An 18,383-nucleotide genomic window follows, 5' to 3' on the forward strand; every position below is an offset into this window, starting at 1 on the left:
GGGACAGGGGGTCTCTGTGAAAGGCCGAGGGATTCGGCCTGAGCCGAACACAGCCGCCTCTGTCTGGCCTCTGCGGGAGCGGCATGAGTGAGACCAGTCACATCACCCGAATAACCGCACCGAGCCACACTGGACAAGCAACAGTGAATATGATGTAAAAAGTAAAAGAGCACAAAAACAAATGTGCTGCTGTGAACTTTGCTCTTCTTTTTTAATGTATGGCACTGTGACATATTTGATGGGAATGTGCACTGAGGGGGGTACAATTCTTTGACTATGGTGCTGATAAGGTGTCTGCATGTTGGGTTCCTGGGACATCAGTGAATGTATGGAGCTGTCCCTCAGTGAATGTAACGGCGCTGTCACTCAAATACCTACTGGCCAATGAGACGAAGCCCCGCCCACATGAGAGAATTATGCAAAAAGTCCAACCGAATCCTCAGGCAGCGGAAGCTTTAAAAACGAGCAGCGAAAATGAAAAAATCGAGATGTTGTTTTACATTTTCGTTTGATATTAGGAAAGATCTGTTAAAAAATGTGCAACAAATCTGACTCCACTTTTGTTCTCGCGCTTTTCTCATATTGGGAATGTGACGCACCAGTCCCCGCCCTGCATGTGTGGCGGCTGCTGGGACGTCCTGGCTCTGATTGGCTGCTGCGGCGCTGGGCGTGGTCTAAGTACGAGCTGTTGCGTCCCGGAGTTGGGAAAGCGCTCCTTCTCCAGCCGCGAGCGGTCCCGGTGGGATGAGCCGGAGCCCGCCCGGACCATGGCGTGGTGCGAGCGGGGGGTCCAGATGCTGCTCACCACGCTGGGGGCTTTCGCCGCCTTCGGCCTGATGACGGTGGCCGTGGGCACCGACTACTGGCTCTACTCCCGGGCGCACATCTGCAACGCCACCAACGTGAGCGCCGACGAGAGCCAGCTGCAGCCCAGGAAGAGCCGCGGCGACCTCACTCACTCCGGGCTCTGGAGGATCTGCTGCATCGAAGGTAGCAACAGTTGGAACATTAATAATACCAATTATTATTCATGGTAGTCATAATAAGCCGCCAGAATCAAAGTTACTCTTTTGTGTCTTTTGTTGCAACATGTGTCCAAGTTGCGCAGAATGCACTCAGCTTGAGATGCTGTTGCCTAGCAACGTAGCCATGGCAACGTGAATGGGATGGGGCGCATAAATTTGCCATTCAGTTTATTATTATTCCCTTGAACTTTACCAAATCTGAACCCGTGAATGTATTAACAGTGGTCGCCATTAAGTGTTGAACTGAGTCATGTGTTTTATGTATCCAAGTACAGTATTTTCCCCCTGGTTACCTGTAAACCTCGGTATCATTTACATATTGTACTATAGCCCTATGAGCCAAAAAAAATAAAAACCCCTGCTGTCAGATGTTGATTTGGTCCTCTGACCTACTGAAATGTGGACTCCGCAATGTCCACGGTACCAAGATATTTCAAGTTGTGAGTTGCTGCTTCCATAAAGCTGACTTGATGCTCCTTCACTTTGAGACAATTTGGAGAACATGGCATGTCTGCTCTAAGACCTTATTATCATGGCCAGCGTTAAGGGTGTGGATGTTCTTCTTGGATCACACCAGATGCACATGTTATAAAAATCAATGAGTGTTCCTCCTAACCCAGGGGTCAGAAACATGCGGCTCTTTCATCCTTAGACTGCAGATCCCTGTGGCTTTGAAAAATAAGTAATATTTTCATGTATTTTTTTTTTGTAGTTCAAAAAATTTGAAGATGACTGTAATCCTGTAGCATTAAAATTTCGCTTTTCTTGCTCAAATATGCGTCAGAAATGCCGTATATACTCAACACCCCCACCAGAGCTGTTAATTGTTTTAAAATCTGAAGCCTCTGGGTGAGTAAATAGTTGATTGTAATAATTAGTGTTTAATGATTTGCATATGTTTACTTTAAGCTGTACAGATTTCCTCTTTTCCCTGGTCATGTCCGGTCAGTTTTCTAGACTTGTCTGGGTGATTAAACATTCGTCACGTCATCGACTTCTACACACATATCCATGCTGGTAATAAAAGTGCGTTCTGTCCGACCCCTGTCCTAACCCATCAACATATTCTGAGTAAAACAAATAAGCACGAAAGACTCTTTAAGTTGTGAAGGCTCATCAGTGTTCAGTGTCACATAAGGAAGCACCAATAGATGGAGCTGTCTGATTGAGTTATCATAGTAATTTGATTGATTGCAATTATTTTTTTATGTTTTTAAGAAGAGACAAAACACATAAGATTAGATGGGAGTGACTGGTCTGGTGAATTAACTTGGTAATAGTCAAAATAAATTTATTACCAGTAACAGTTACCCTCTATCACTGTTTGGATACGTTCGTATTATTCAGTAATATAGACAGTTTGGGAGAAAAATCTCCAGGCATCTCTAAGGAAATGAATCCTTTTATCCAGTTGCGAAAATGAGTTCATCTTCAGAATGTTGACTTGTAGCCGTGCTACCAATGCCATAGATACTTCAGAACATATATAGCACCTGGGTGCATAAAAGAAACCAACACACAGACTGGCAATGACCATTCTCAGACAGACAGATGTATGGCAAGCTGATTTATGAGATCTTTTTTCACAATAATATAATTTTTGGGGGGATTTATTGGTAAAATGAGAAGTTTTTATTATTCAGATAACAGAAACAACGTGCAATATTTGCAGTTTCTTTAAAATGGGATAGGTTATAACAGTGCTACAAGGTGTCACTTAGCTTACAGCTGCGACGCTGCACAGAACACACTGAAGGTCAACAACGTAGTGGTCTATCATCTTGATTCTGTTGTGAAGCATTGGCAAGCTCTCACACTTAGCACTTTACGTTAACTCTCGGAATGTCCTTTAAAAGTTTTTAAACTTTTTAGAAAAGTGAAGCGACAGACCAGCAATTCTGTTCAGTGAAAGAACATCAACGTGAACTGGATTATGATATCATAAATTATGATAAAAAAATAAGATTGTAACACTAATGTGTCTTTGTCACCCTACAGCTGAATTAAAGTTCCAGAAAGAGCTGCATAAATATTGTTTTTCCTGAATTTGCAAGCCAAGGTTACCTGATTTGCGATTAGATACAAAGTCCAACCTCCAAATTTCACACTTATCACTACTGGATTTTCATTTTGTTTTCTCAGAAATTATTATAATGAAACTTTTACTTTTATTACAGTCTTTCATTAAAAGACTGACAATACGTTGGTGGAGCAGCCCTCAGAACGCCAGGTCTGTGGCTCTTCTAATAAACCAAGTGAGTGAGATAACGTCAGTCGCGCATAATGAAGAAGAAATGAAAGAAATTAGTGGAGATGCGAGTGCTGCCCGGTCTCTGGAAATGTCAGTCATTTGTTTGTCGTGCGTCTCTACCGACACAGAACATTTCCATTTTTCAAGAGTACAAAAATCCATGAAACTCAGAATTACAGCAAAGGGTGAAAAGGGCATCAGGCACCACATGTGACTTCAAATCTCTACACTGGATTATTTTTATTACAAAGCTGATATAGGTCAATTATATTTTTCATATTATAAACGGATACATATTTTTTGTTTGTTGGAAATGTGAACAATTTTACACAATATTAATAGATTTTCTAAAAGATGGTTAATGTTTTATTTTTGTCCAGTGTGCTGGATGGGTTTCCTCAGGTATTACCAATATGCACATTAGAGAACATTATCTGCAAACATTTATTACACACTATGTGCCTTTGCACCAACAATGTTGTATAATTTATAGTAATATACTTTAAAATGCAGCACTGAACAAAAGTCTTCGGCAGCGACACAAACCAGTCAAGACAAAGTGAATGGATATACACTGCAAGCAGTTTTGTTGCTCTTTTTTTTTTTTTAAGTGAAGTGATTGTCACATGTGATTGTAAACAGCAGCACAGCACACGGTGCACACAGTGAAATTTGTCCTCTGCATTTATCCCATCACCCTGAGTGAGCAGTGGGCAGCCATGACAGGAGCCCGGGCAGCAGTGTGTGTGGACGGTGATTTGCTCAGTAGCAGTTGTTTGCCTGCACAATAGAACTGGCAAAAGTTTTACGCTGGATGCCCTCCCCATTTATCCAGGCTTGGGACTGGCACCAAGACATACGTCGTCACGTGCATCCCCAATGGCAAATGTCAAACTTAGTAAGAAGAGACAGACGCAACAGCTTTTCTCAAATCTGATGTAATTATTGCCACCATAAGAACATCAGAGAAACAATTAAACGATTAAAATGCAGGTCAAACTGATGGTCCAACTGAAAGCAAAACTGAGGCGTACAGGCATTCACATGGACAAAGGAACAGCAAAAAGGCATTTAACCAGGAGAAGACAGTTCACAATACGCTACAAAATGTGTTGATTTAAATTTAAATCAATAAGTGTTTATAGATGTACTGGATGTGTAAAAAGTTTCTTGCATTATTGATAATATGGGACAAGAGTGGAAATGTGTTACATTTTAAATCTCAAACACTGTTCTATGTAATTTAATGTGGATAATACAACACACAAATAATATAAATTAAAGCTGGAGAGTGGCACATTTGCTCACCTCCATTGATAGGCTTTGACAGATGTGCTGTACATGTCTCTAGAACATTAAAAATGATTGCTGCATGCAGCCAGTAACTGTTTCTTCACTCACAAATCAAGAGGTAATGCTGATCTCCCTAATGAAAAGATCTTTCTTAGGCTCATCACACGTTCTCGTTAACACTGCATGGCTCCGGAGGAACATGAGTCAAGTGACTCAGCAGCAAAAATGACAAAAAAAATCACATGCCTGCAAATCTTTTTTCATTTTAAAAATAATGATTTTAGCTCTCTATCTTGGCAGGAATCAACAAAGGGAGCTGCTACAGGATCAACCATTTCCCCGAGGACAACGACTACGACACTGACAGCTCCGAGTACATCCTGCGTGAGTTTTACTCCAAAAAGCTGTTCCAAACAAACTAAAGTTACAGCAGATACTTTTTTTGTAAATTATAAGATATGGTAGGTGAGTCATTACACACCTTCATCTTTGATTATAATCCCGAACTGCCAAGGTGCCACTGAGGTACCCTTGATGAAGGTTCTGTCCCAACACACTGCTCCCTGGGTGCCTGTCATGGTTGCCCACTACTCACCAAGGGTGATGGTTAAAAGCAGAGGACACGTTTCGTTGTGTCACCGTGTGCTGTACTGTGCTGTGTCACGTGACAATGCTTTTTTTTTTTAAATCATGTTTTTTACTGCAGTAAAAAAAAAAAACCCAAGTTCAGTACACCAGCCGTTGTGGGCTATAACAACAAAAATAAAACACAACCAATTCAACAAAATCCTGTCTTTGAATGAGAATATTTGTGGAATAAATCTGGTTTATTTTATTGTCTGGGGTTCCTTGATTTTCTTTTGACTAAAACTTTTTTTTCATGACAGTATATTGGATTTTTTCAGCTCCAGTTTAAACTGCTCAGATCTTTATGCATCTTCATGAACAGTGGATTTGGAATTCATATGACTTTATCAACTCTAGATCAAAAAAATGTGTGGGTGGGACACTTTAGCATCATAATAACTCCTGGCTCTGAAACTGCATCCACACCCCAAGCAATAATTCTCACAAATAATAATTATCTTCGTCTTCCTGGCTGCAGGATGGAACCCCGGTAACCCTCTGGGCCGGGTACTCTGACTCTTTGTTTTTCATTCCATGAAAGATCTTCTGAACCGTTCTTTGTCTCACTCTTTATCTAAGACCAATTTGTCATGGAAGACCCTACCAGGGGCACCAAGTGCCCTAGACAACATAGCTCCTAGGATCATTAGGGCTCTCAAACTCCTCCACCACAATAAGGTGACGGTTCCAGGAGGAAGCCCATGCAATTACTTTTGTATTGCATGGGCTTCATCCTATCATTCAAATTATTGATATTCAAATATTTGTGTTCGGGGACACACCCGCAGACATGCTTGGATCAGGGCGGGGGGCAAGTCGTTGCATGGGAAGTGGGCACTGGAGGAGCTGGGGAAGATGACTGGAGGCGCTTGGCCTGAAGGTGGGGGCAGAAGGTGAGTGGGAACAGGAATGCACTGCGGCTCAGGTGACGCGCTGCAGGGCAGGGGATGGAGCTCTGGCTCTGTGTGGAGCTGCAGTGAAGGAGACAAGGGGATGAGGCTGGGATGGACTGGGGCAGAGGAGAACAGGAAGACGGCTGGCTTGATGATGCACTAGGAGAGTGGGTTGGATGGTGGGGGCATCTTGGGCGGCACAAGTGGACGATGTTACTTGGCTATGGGTGGCAGGAAGGTGTGGCAGCATACAGATGTCGTCATTACAAAAGGGAGCAGGCAAACTCAAGGTCGAGGGCAGGCAAAGGTCATGGTCAAAAGGCAGGATCAAAAGCGCTAAAACAATAAACACAAATAAAGAATGAATCCGAGTGAACATCTTCGAATGAGATCTTCAAATGGCTGTGCACCAATGCTTCCCATCCAACCTGATAAATGCTGCAAAGAGGAATGTGCCAAACTGGACAAGGATAGGTTTGCCAAGCTTGTGGCATCATATTCAAAAAGACTTGAGGCTGTAATATCTACCAAAGGTGCATTAGCAAAGTATTGAGCAAAACCTGTGAATACTTATGTACATGTGATTTCTCAGTTTTTTATCTTTAATAAATTAGCCAAAACCTCAAGTAAACTTTGTTGTCATTGTTGGTGTTGTGTGTAGAATTCTGAGGGAAAATGCATTTTATAAGTTTTTGGAATCAGGCTGTATCATAATAAAATGAGGAAAAATTGATGTGCTATGAATACTTTCTGGATGCACTGTAGACCTTAAACATTTTCACAGGTGGCCAGGACATTTGCACACGAAATTGTGCTGCACTGGAAATTGGCAAATTAAATGAAATGCATTTAACTCTACTGACACTTCACTTTCGCCTTACATAACATGGTCCCAATAGTGGTGCCATTTCATAACCCCTTCAATTTAATGTGAAAAGCCTGCCAGAACACACAAATAGAGGTGAGATCGCACTCTTCAGTAGTTGCAGCATGAGCTCATGTGAGAAGTTTTTTTTTTATTCTGATGTGTCATTGGTTCTGTGCAGCCGATGAAACACTTGACATTGTAAGCATCTGTTTTGTTTTCAGACTAGTCGCATTTTAACCTTTGCAAGATCCTAGAATCTGTATCAGTAGATCACCCATGTACTTATTGCAAAGAGAAGACCACTGAGAGTGTAGACTGGAACCACTGTCCTGAAAATCGTGATGTTCTACAGAATTATTAGTGTGTTACCCAGTCATTCTATTTTCAACATTTCTGAACTGTACTGCCATGCACAGGAAGCCTGAAAACTAGCTGAGCTGAACTGAATTAACATCTATGCATTCCTAGTTAATCATCTGTATAATTCATATTCTCTCAGAACTGGACTGCCATCAATTCACTTCATTATTTGCAATATTTTATTATTCTCATGCTCTTAAATATGGGTGTGCTTTCATACATATTTATTAGGATGACTAGGATATGAATATTCTTTCTGGTGTTGCAAAAGCAAATTTCATTGCACTGCAATGATATTTGCACAATTGTGCAGTAAGAGTTATTGAACTGGTTTGCCACATCTGGCTGGCAATTGGCACAATTATACACAAACTGCACAGTAAATGTAGTAATGCACTTAAACTATCGTCGGTTTTATTTATGCTTATTTTTTCATCTGTGAAATATATTGAGATATATTCATAGATGAAAAATGTTGATTCCAAGCCTACTAATTTTTGCAGTTTACCGTGTCTGCCTTTAGTTCAGCATATCAACCCCCTTGATTCCACAGGCATTGTTCGGGCTTCCAGCCTCTTCCCGATCCTGAGCACCATCCTGCTCTTGCTGGGAGGCTTGTGTGTGGGGATTGGCCGTATCTACAGCAGCAAGAACAACATTTTGCTCAGCGGCGGAATCTTGTTTGTGGCAGCAGGTGACGTATGGACCATGACGTATGGACTGCTTCCAGTGGGAAACCTTTACAGCCACAAGGCAAAGGAGATATTGTTCTTAGCAGATGTCCATGCTAAGGCGTTATAGCAATCATTGAGGGTACATTACATTTACATTTACAGCATTTATCAGACACCTTTATGCAGAGCAACTTACAATCAGTAGTTACAGGGACAGTCCCCCTGGACACACTCAAGTCTCTTTCTCGGGGACACAATGGTAGTAAGTGGGGTTTGAACCTGGGTCTTCTGGTTCATAGGCGAGTGTGTTACCCACTAGGCTACTACCACCCATTGAGGGTTTTTTTTACATTTGGCTTCCTGTACTGAACCCGAGTCCCATTATTCCTCCTTCTCCTACTAGTCTTCGTTCACATAACATTATTAGATTCATTCATCTCATCCACAAATTAGAAGCATTTAGACAAGACGGGGACTTAAAAAGGAAAATGGCTAAATGGCAATTGGAGCAGCAGAGGCTTTCATTCTAGAAGAGTCTGGTACAGTTCCTAGGTCCACACCCAAATTCACAAACACCCTGGTGCCCACCATAGTGGAAGACCGTCATCCTCACATTGCAAGTCTTATCCACAGTGACTTCTTGTTGCAATTTCAGCTTCGCTCAGTTCCCCTGGAACTACTCAGTTGAAGTGAGTCAGGTTTAAAACACTCTCAACTTACAGTCAGTAGTTACAAGGACAGTCCCCCTGGAGACACTCATGGTTAAGTATCTTGCTCAGGGTCACAATGCGTAGCAATGTTGTATTGCTAGTGGTTCTCAAGCCTCTTCCTGGAGGAACTCCTGCCCTCTTGCATTCCAGTGCTACATCAATTATTTTTGAAGTAATATATGAAATATAAGAAAGTTCATTATTTCAGCAAGGCTAACTGTCTGTATTCATTAGGTCTGAGCAACATTATTGGAATCATCGTGTACATATCCAGCAATACTGGTGACCCAAGTGACAAAAAGGACGAATACAAGAAGAACCATTACAGCTATGGCTGGTCCTTCTACTCTGGTGCGCTCTCCTTCATCGTCGCAGAGGCCATCGGTGTGCTGGCTGTCAACATCTACATAGAGAAGAACAAGGAAGTGCATGTCAAGGCACACCACGACTTTCTCAAGTCATCTGTACACACTGCTTGCTCCTCTTCCTCTCCCTACACCCGCATTCCCAGCTATCGCAACCGACGGAGACAATCGCGATCCAGCTCCCACTCGACGGATCCTTCCCGTGATCCTTCCCCTGTGGGTGTCAAGATGGTCCCCTCAGCTTCCTCGTCCCTGCCCCTTGTTGATATCTCCATGTACACGCTAGGTAGGGAGCATCCACTCAAGGCCCCAGGGATGCTGGGACCCTACGACCCCGAGCAGGATTCGCCCAGGCTCCTACAGGTGCACAAATACTTTCCCAAAGACCTCAAGGACAGCGCCAACCGCAGGACCACACCAGTATGACACATGTTTGGATCTCTTTTCCCCAGCAAACCTGGCTTGTAGGGACCAAGAAACAATAGGAAAACACTGTTCATTCTGGCTTATGCCTTACGTTTCTCAGCAGCCTCTCATAAAGGATACTGTTTAGCCAGTGGTCTGGAGAAATGAAGTTGGGTAAATCGAGGCTAAACTGTCATGAAACTGCACTATTGAGGAGAAGCCTTTGGAAATTACAGAAGATATTGACCTCAATTAAGGTACATTCTTGGCCAAACTAATGTCTAGCACAAAACTATGGTGCAGAAACCCCTTGCTCCTGTTAGTACAGTGTGCTACTGACATCTATTAGCAACATTTGCGATGATTTAGGAGGTCAAACATTTTGCCATTTATCAATATTCGTTTCTGTGAATATTCAATGTCATCTTCAAGTGCCCAAGGATAGTTCAAAGTGCTCAGAAAGCTAGAGGGCAGTGAAGATACCAATATTGTTCTTGCCTTCACCTTCGCTAAAGAGAAAGTGAATTTCTTTACGTGTGAACAGTAGGTGAAGATTTTTTTATATTCAGTTTGTTAACTTTTGTGTAACTTTTCTGGTGGACTGCTGTAAAAAAAAATTACTGCTGTAAAAATGTAAGTTTACCAAGTAGCCGTAGAGCATTCTGCTGCACTGAGAACACATCACATTTCATGGTGTACCCACACACTGCAATATGGCCCATGCACAAGCATGTTTGACCGCCCAAAGCCAAAATGTTTGTTTGATTAGTGTGATGGCTGCACATTGTCTTCGGACAGACCAAGCATGCTCACAACATTTAGAGCAATATGATTTTAGGCTGAACACTAAAATTTAGAGGACACTTAATGTAACAGTCTATTAAATAGACAGGCGTGCATTGGTCCAGCCAGTATTTCTACAAATGCGTCCTTGAAGAATTCTCAGCGAGAAGGATGTGGTCCTTGGTAGGATTAGAAGGATCATAGTCATTGGAACAGTCCTTTGTCAGGATTTGTGGCATCTTTGAAGCTTGATTCGGTAAGGGTTCACACTACCCAATTTAAAAACGTGATTTATACTGTGCATGCACACAAACTACAACATTCTCTACTTCCTACTTTTGTATGGCTGCGACTTGGCTTATTACAGTTGGTCTTCATTTCTGGAGAATCTGTAATAATGGAGTAGTGTGAGTCGCATTATTTTGGTGTAGTCTGTGTATATGCGTAAATTAATGTAAATTAAGTTTTAGGTTGGGTAGTGAAAAGGAATCTTTGTTGTGTTTAAACCTGTTTTTTATGTTTCTTTACAAAAACCATATGACTTCCCAGTGTGTCTTTTTCACCATGTGTCTTTTTCACCAGGTTTCCTTGCAAATATAAATCCTACACTAATTTTGCATTGGAAAAAAAAGTGCTAACTTGTATAAAAAACCCAAACATTGTCTTTAGTGTTGCAATGGATGAGCATGGCCATGGGTCATGATACTACTGTTCAATGCCAATTTTTTACTATTGCATGGGTGTTTATAGACTTTCTAAGCTATTATATATTGGTGTTTGTGTATGAAACTGATTTGTATTTAGTGTGCATTTGAATATTCAAATTAGTGATAATTAGATGAAATTATTTTATTTGCTCAGGGACATTTACTGATGCCTATTGGACTTAAAGAGGTCCATATCCCAAGGTAGTCTGGCTTCTAAGGAGTTTTTACATGTACTGATCTGTCTTGCCCTCTGTCGTTGTGCAGTGAGTAATGAATTCGTAATGGTTCCATCTGACCTCACATGGCTTATGAGCATAGATCATAGAGCAACACCCCCTTAGAGCAACACCCCTGCCCCATAATCTGTGTCTGGCTCATAGCATTCAAGACCCTGGCAGGCAATGGATGCATCTAGCTAATGAAGCAGGCCTGATTTGCTTGTAACGCACAATGAACTCAGCCCTTAGCTTGCACAAAACACATTAGGACCTCCCTGGGGTGTCACAGTGAATTAGCATGGGCCACACTTTCAAGAGAAGACTATATCCACCATGCAGCGGCAAATGTTCTAAGGCTTCCGGGCAGATTAGTTTAGAACCCCTAAAGAGCACAGACAGACATGGATGGACACAGAAACCTGGTCCATGTTGCCATTCAAGGGTCTGTTCTGCAGAAGATCATACAAATCATAATTGTTGTTCAGCTATTGGGTAGGACCTAAAGTTGAGAGGAATCCGGGAATAATAACCAGAACCTGCTATTTACATATTTACATGCATAGTTTTTTTTAAGGTCATTCAAATTTTGGAAAAATTCTGACAGAGCCAGCCGATGTCCAGTCAGCACCCTCAGTTTGATGTAATAGCATTGAGCTGAAATCAAGACCTTTGAAAAAAGAGGCATTAAAGGGCTAACTATGCTTAAATCCAGCAATCAGTGTCCTTAACCTTTAGTGTCAATGTAAACATTCCTTGTATGGATCATTGGTGTGCACTGCGATCAGGAGATAGATTGTGATTTCAGTTGATAAGTTCTTTTTTTCACTTTAGAGTTGTAAATGAAAAGCACTCTTTTCATTGTACCATATTCTACAGACAATTTACTTAAGTGCAAATAGGTGTGTGTGCATTCCTGAATGTCAAATGCTTGCCTACTTTTTCTGCTGATTATTGTAAAAATGATCTCAATTTATCTACATGTAATCTGGGGGAATCATCATAACCAGAAAAATGCTTTAATGCTTTCAGCAACCATGTATTTCTGTTGCATTTACATTGCACCTTTGGAAATGACAATAAACTCCAAATGAGGAGTGTATAGGTGTTCAGTAAACTGAATGGATTATCTGTCAAGTGACTCACTAACATATTTGTAATGCAAATTTGTAACACACTGGAGAAAAATCTGCTTTACTAGCTTGTTGTTAACTTTTTTCCTGGAATAAATTAGGTACAGTTTACACATTTTCAGAAAGCCTCCTTTTTAATGCTGTGAATGAAATATTTATTTTTATACAAGAGCCAATCAGAATCATATATTCATCCTTACCAATCAGACATTTTCCCACAAATGTGTAATTTCTTTGACAGGACATGGGCCTAGAATATATTTTATGACTGCAAAGGTAAAAAAAAAAAATCTAGCACATCTAGCTAGCTTACAGTGGGTTGCAAAATATTCGGCCCCGTTGAACTTTTCCACATTTTGTCACATTACAGCCACAAACATGAATCTGTTTTATTGGAATTCCACATGAAAGACCAATACAAAGTGGTGTACACTTGAGAAGTGGAACGAAAATCATACATGATTCCAAACAAATAAATAACTGAAAAGTGTGGTGTGCATAATTATTCAGCCCCCTTTGGTCTGGGGTGCAGTCAGTTGCCCATAGATATTGCCTGATGAGTACTGACGACTAAATAGAGTGCACTTGTGTGTAATCTAATGTCATTACAAATACAGCTGCTCTGTGACAGCCTCAGAGGTTGTTTAAGAGATTATTGGGAGCAATATTGGGAGACACCAGACAGGTCAGGGATAAAGCTATTGAGAAATTTAAAGCAGGCTTAGGCTACAAAAAGATTTCCCAAGCCTTGAACATCCCACGGAGCACTGTTCAAGCGACCATTCAGAAATGGAAGGAGTATGGAACAACTGTAAACCTACCAAGACAAGGCTTCTTGGAGTCTGCAAAAGACTTGAGACTGTGGCAGAGGTTCACCTTCCAGTGAGGGAAAATGACCCTAAACATAAAGCCAGGGCAACAATGGAATGGTTTATACAAAACATATCCATGTATTAGAATGGCCCAGTCAAAGTCCAGATCTAAATCCAATCGAGAATCTGTGGCAGGATCTGAAAACTGCTGTTCACAAACGCTGTCCATCTAATCTGAATGAGCTGGAGCTATTTTGCAAAGAAGAATGGGCAAGAATTTCAGTGTCTAGATGTGCAAAGCTGGTAGAGACATACCCTAAAAGACTGGCAGCTGTAATTACAGCAAAACGTGGTTCTACTAAGTATTGACTTGGGGCTGAATAATTACACACAACCCGCTTTTCAGTTATTTATTTGTAAAAAATGTATGGAATCATGTATGGAATCATGTACTAGGTGAAGTTTCCACTTCTCAAGTGTTCACCACTTTGTATTGGTCTTTCCACATGGAATTCCAATAAAATAGATCCATGTTTGTGGCTGTAATGTGACAAAATGTGGAAAAGTTCAAGGGGGCTGAATACTTTTGCAACCCACTGTAAATGTGATGCTTCAGGAAGGTTCACCAAAAATTGTCCTCTGACAATATGCGTGACACTTGTTTTGAGCTCAACTGAACTGATATGTTAATCAAGGCTAAAAATGTATTAAGCAGGGCCTCTTCTAGACAGGCATATATTAAAGAGCAGATAGAAATGTGAAGGGGGCACATGGTGGCAACAGAGGTGGGAAAGGCTCTGGATAATTGTTTTGTAATTGTTGCGTAATTGTGTAAAACACACTTACTCTAATTGGATGGCCAATATAAAATATATTTAAACCAACAATAACACTTTGGGTTACTATTGCCAACAAAATTGGCTTATGGTTGAAAAAAAGGATGCATCCCACACCATTAACTTTCCCTTTGTGAGCTGCTAAGGTGTAAAGTGAATAAGCTTTACTTAAATCTGAGCTTTACTTGAAACTGTTGAGGCTTCATGTCTGGGTCCAATGCAACAGACAGTAGAGCTGTAATCAGGCCTAAAAAGTTGGGCCCGACCCGAGCTTGACCTGACCCGACCCAATTTTCTGTGCACACTATGAGTAAGATTAAGAGTGAAAAGGAACTTTGTGGGGAAATTAGCAAGTTTAAAAAATAAGTGCCTGGTCTCCGTTTCACTTCCTCAGCATTCATTTTCACATCTCTATCAAAACTAATTTACAACATGCCAATCACTGAAACAACTTTACAAGCAGCAAATCAGAAGGAAAGGATGTGTACTGTAAGATGGGACATCGCAGGACCATGGTGTTTCTACGCTTTTGTTTTGCATAGCGGCCGTCTGTAACATGGGACGTCGCGGAGCCATGACATTTCTGTGCCTTTGTTGTGCATGGAGATTCAACACCTCAATTTTTGCATGTCTTTGCTGAACAGCATTGCAACAGTTGCCGGCCCTCCCCCAAGCCAAACGTGTGAGGTGTCGGCCGTCAGACCGCCTACTCTCTTTGTCTTCCCCAGACGGGAGGCACCGGGGGCGTGACATCAGAAACAACAGGTTCTGATTGGTCTGTGACAGCTTCCTGTAGGCCAGGTGTATAAAGATCTGTTCACATGTGGGGAAGGGACTTTATCTTTCTTTCTCAGCTGTTTTCCATCGGAAGCCTTCCGGCTTTTCGAGTCTTTTCTCTCTCTCTCTCCCTCCCCCTTTACTCTTTATTTTCATCTTGGTTTTCTCTGTAACATTGTGTCACGTCCCTGTCTAGGGGTCAGGAAACGCAACAACAAACGAGGGGAATATGTGCAGTGGGAAGACACAGATACCAAACCCAAGTGAAATATTGTGCTTTTATTTACAGTGAGCAGTGAACAACAAACCAAACCAAAAGTGCTAAATACAACAACAACAACACAATTCACAGAAGGACAACACACCATGAAAGGAGAGACAAAACAACTACACAACAAAGCCACAACTGACCGCACTAATCACTAACACACAACAACTCTTATCTAACTCTAACACAATCCAAACTCAAACTCCAAAACTCTCCTCTCGCTTCCTCCTCCTCGGGCTCCACAACAATGAGCCCTGAATGGCGGCTGGAATGGTCCTTATGTAGTTCTCTGTCCTGTGCGTTGATTGGCTGCCAGTTGACAAGGGAATTGGTGGGTGGAGCTGTAAATCCAAATCTCCTCCCCCAGCAGACAGCCTAAAAGAGAACACGCACAAAACAGAGCACCCCAAGCCATTCTACGGCCTAAAGGACGTAACAATTGGTACCCATTTTACTTACAATATTCACATGTAACTGCAATAATAACTTACTGGATGTAATAAATTAGAAACTGTTCATCCTTTTAACCTCTATTGTGCCATGCCTCTTTCTGCCAGGTAACATCAAGTTGGAGTGGTTTGGATACAGTGCTTTTGTGTGTAGAGAGAGTTTTTTACTCTGTTCTCTACCCAGTTTTACAGTACTATAGACCAGAAGTTTGTGTTTGCTGACCACTTATATAACGCAAATTTGATCCAACCCAAACGAAATTCTAGAAATTTTGCCCAACAAAACCAAGATTTTTGGCTGACCGTGGAGCTTGTGGGATTGATAAAGAGTCAATTCTCTATGAGACTGAAAATGTGAGGAGCAATGGACTAATCCCCCACTGACTGTACAAATATAGATGTATTTTTTAGTTGTTAATTATCTCACCAGTTTCTAAGATTTTGAAGACAGAGATTTGCTGCTTCCTGCATACCTTCTACCTCATTTTCCTGTTCCCTGCCTACTGAGAAACCTGACGGCGGCTCATTTGCATAGTAACAGTGATTGGATGTTTAGCTGGGGGAGGGGGGTCTGCGCAAAGACAGAGCATGGAGGGAAAGAGTGCACAAGAAAGCAAACCAGTCATCTAATTTGAGCTTTTCCCAGTAAATTTTCTGCTACTGTGGATTTATATAAAATGAAAAACGGAATACCTTGTGATTTCATAGTTATATGTCATGGAAACAAACATCCACGCTTCATTTGAGGGTAGCCTGCATTCACTAGGTGAAGTTCAGCAGAAGTGAGGAGGTTATAATGGCCCATGAAAGGACCCCGTTGTTTAAATCCCTCGCCAGTCTCAAGGGACATTCTTGCCATAGGTAGTTCTCACAGCACCTTAAAATAAACTCCAGCAGGTCACTTGATATCTGAATTAAAGTAATGCTGTTATGTGTCCCACTGGTTGACAGAGGTCTAGCGTGTTGTTCAGGGCATCTTCAAACAACTTACCACAAACATTTTATTAATCACAACTACATAAAAACGGTGGTAGAGGGGATGGCAGGGTCCAATAGTGGTCTAAATATTGTAGGAATCACACCCAAACGACCCAACTAAACAAACCTATTGATCTACTGAAATAATACAGAAGAAACAAGCTAATATATATTGATACATTAGCGTCAGCTAATAATAATTGTCACTTTATTGGATGAATAAATGTTTAGAACCCAAATCACATAAGATAAGCAGTGGTGTGCTCTCCTGCAAGTCTGTGATCCTGGCAAAAGAGATTAGTGTTACTGTTACAGTTACTGAAACACTGGAAAATCTGGGCAGTAAAGTATTTGGCAAACACTGATTGTGCAAGTTGTCCCACTTGAGATGAGAGAGGGCATTAATTTTCATTTTAGGTACACTTCAACTTTGTAGGTGCAGTAATAAGAATTTAGCACTTACAAACAAGCAATAATTCTGGCCCTGACAGACCTGTTACTTCTTTTTTAATAAGCCTGTCCACACCTTCAAACAGCCAGATGCCAACCTTCACCATGGCCAAGACCAGAGAGCAATCTAACTATATCAGGTACAAGACTGTACACCTACACAAGACTGGGATGAACCAGTCTATAACCGGTAAGCAGCTTGGTGAGAAGAGACTGTTGGAGCAATTAACAGAAAATAGAATCACTGACAATCTCCCTCGACCTGGGACTCCATGCAAAATCTCATCTCGTGGGGTAGAAATGATCTTGAGAATGGTGAGGAAACAGCCCATAACTACATGGGGGGAACTGGTCAATGACCTGAAGAGATCTGGGACCACAATAACAAAGGTAACTATTAGTAACGTTGTCATGGATTTAAATCTTGCAGCACTCAAAAGGTCACATGTCCATCACATGTCCAGGCCCGTATTGAAGGAGTGGCTATGTAAAAAGCAATACAAGGCTCTGGAGTGACCTAGTCAGTCTCCAGACCTCAATAGGATAGAGAATTGGTGCCCAGTGACAGCCCTAAATCATGACAGCGAGAAAATCTGCATGGAAGAATGGTCAAAAAATACAGTGTGTGAAACCTGGTGAAGACCTACAGGAAACGTTTGATCTCTGTCATTACCAATCAAGGTTACATTGCAAAGTATTAAGGTGAACTTTGGCTAATGACCAAATACTTTCTGCACCATTATACAAAAAAAATATTTTTAACTTGCCAAAAAAATTTTTAACCACGGTACATTTATGATTTTTGGCATCATGACAGATATTAGCAGGGACAGTTACACATCTACGGCTGCAATATTAAAGTATTTAACTTCTTAAAAAGTACAGAACAATGAATTATTATTGCGATTATTATTATTATGAATATACAGTACAGACCAAAGGATTGGACACATTTACATTACTCCAAAAAAAGGGGGAAATAACTGAAAACATGTTTTATATTCTAGTTTCTTCAAAATAGCCGCCCTTTGCTCTGGTTACTGCTTTGCACACTCTTGGCATTCTCTCGATGAGCTTCAAGAGGTCGTCACCTGAAATGGTTTTCCAACAGTCTTGAAGGAGTTCCCAGAAGTGTTTAGAACAGTATTTTCATTTAAAAGTAGTCGATGTTAAAATATGTGAATTTCAAAAAGAAAAAGAAATGCAAAAGAGCTTGAAATGTGTTCACCTGTGACTAAATGGCAGCTGGGCGTGTCACTTGTGGCAACTGACTAGCAGCTGCTGATCTAGGAAACTTCCTGCCAGAGGTCCGGGCCCACGAACAATCCGTGTTGTCCTGCTAGTCAGAGCACAGAGGTGTTTTTAACCTCATTTAAACGACAGTGACTGGTCACCGGGTTGACAGGTACTGTTCATTTTCAGGTACTGTTCATTTTACTGGTGGACAATTCAGTCCACCCCATTTAAAGTGAATGGGAAACATCTTTTTTCAACATTTTTCTTT

General features: G+C 41.3%; 1 protein-coding gene across 2 annotated transcripts; it reads left to right on the forward strand.

Moving 5' to 3' along the window:
• Nucleotides 1-690: 690 nt before the first annotated feature.
• On the forward strand, nucleotides 691-12,430 carry cacng4a (calcium channel, voltage-dependent, gamma subunit 4a). 2 transcript variants are annotated; one of them, XM_028974650.1, is made up of 4 exons: nucleotides 691-990; nucleotides 4,870-4,953; nucleotides 7,871-8,011; nucleotides 8,936-12,430. In XM_028974650.1, exons 1-4 carry the CDS (start codon nucleotides 768-770, stop codon nucleotides 9,490-9,492), a joined length of 1,005 nt encoding a protein of 334 aa, XP_028830483.1. In that variant the 5' UTR covers nucleotides 691-767; the 3' UTR covers nucleotides 9,493-12,430. The 2 variants fall into 2 exon arrangements, with proteins under 2 accessions (XP_028830483.1, XP_028830484.1); XM_028974651.1 differs by lacking the exon at nucleotides 4,870-4,953.
• Nucleotides 12,431-18,383: the final 5,953 nt, after the last annotated feature.

The sequence above is a fragment of the Denticeps clupeoides genome, chromosome 3 (genome assembly GCF_900700375.1).
Source record: "Denticeps clupeoides chromosome 3, fDenClu1.1, whole genome shotgun sequence".
In the NCBI taxonomy this organism is placed as follows: domain Eukaryota; kingdom Metazoa; phylum Chordata; class Actinopteri; order Clupeiformes; family Denticipitidae; genus Denticeps; species Denticeps clupeoides.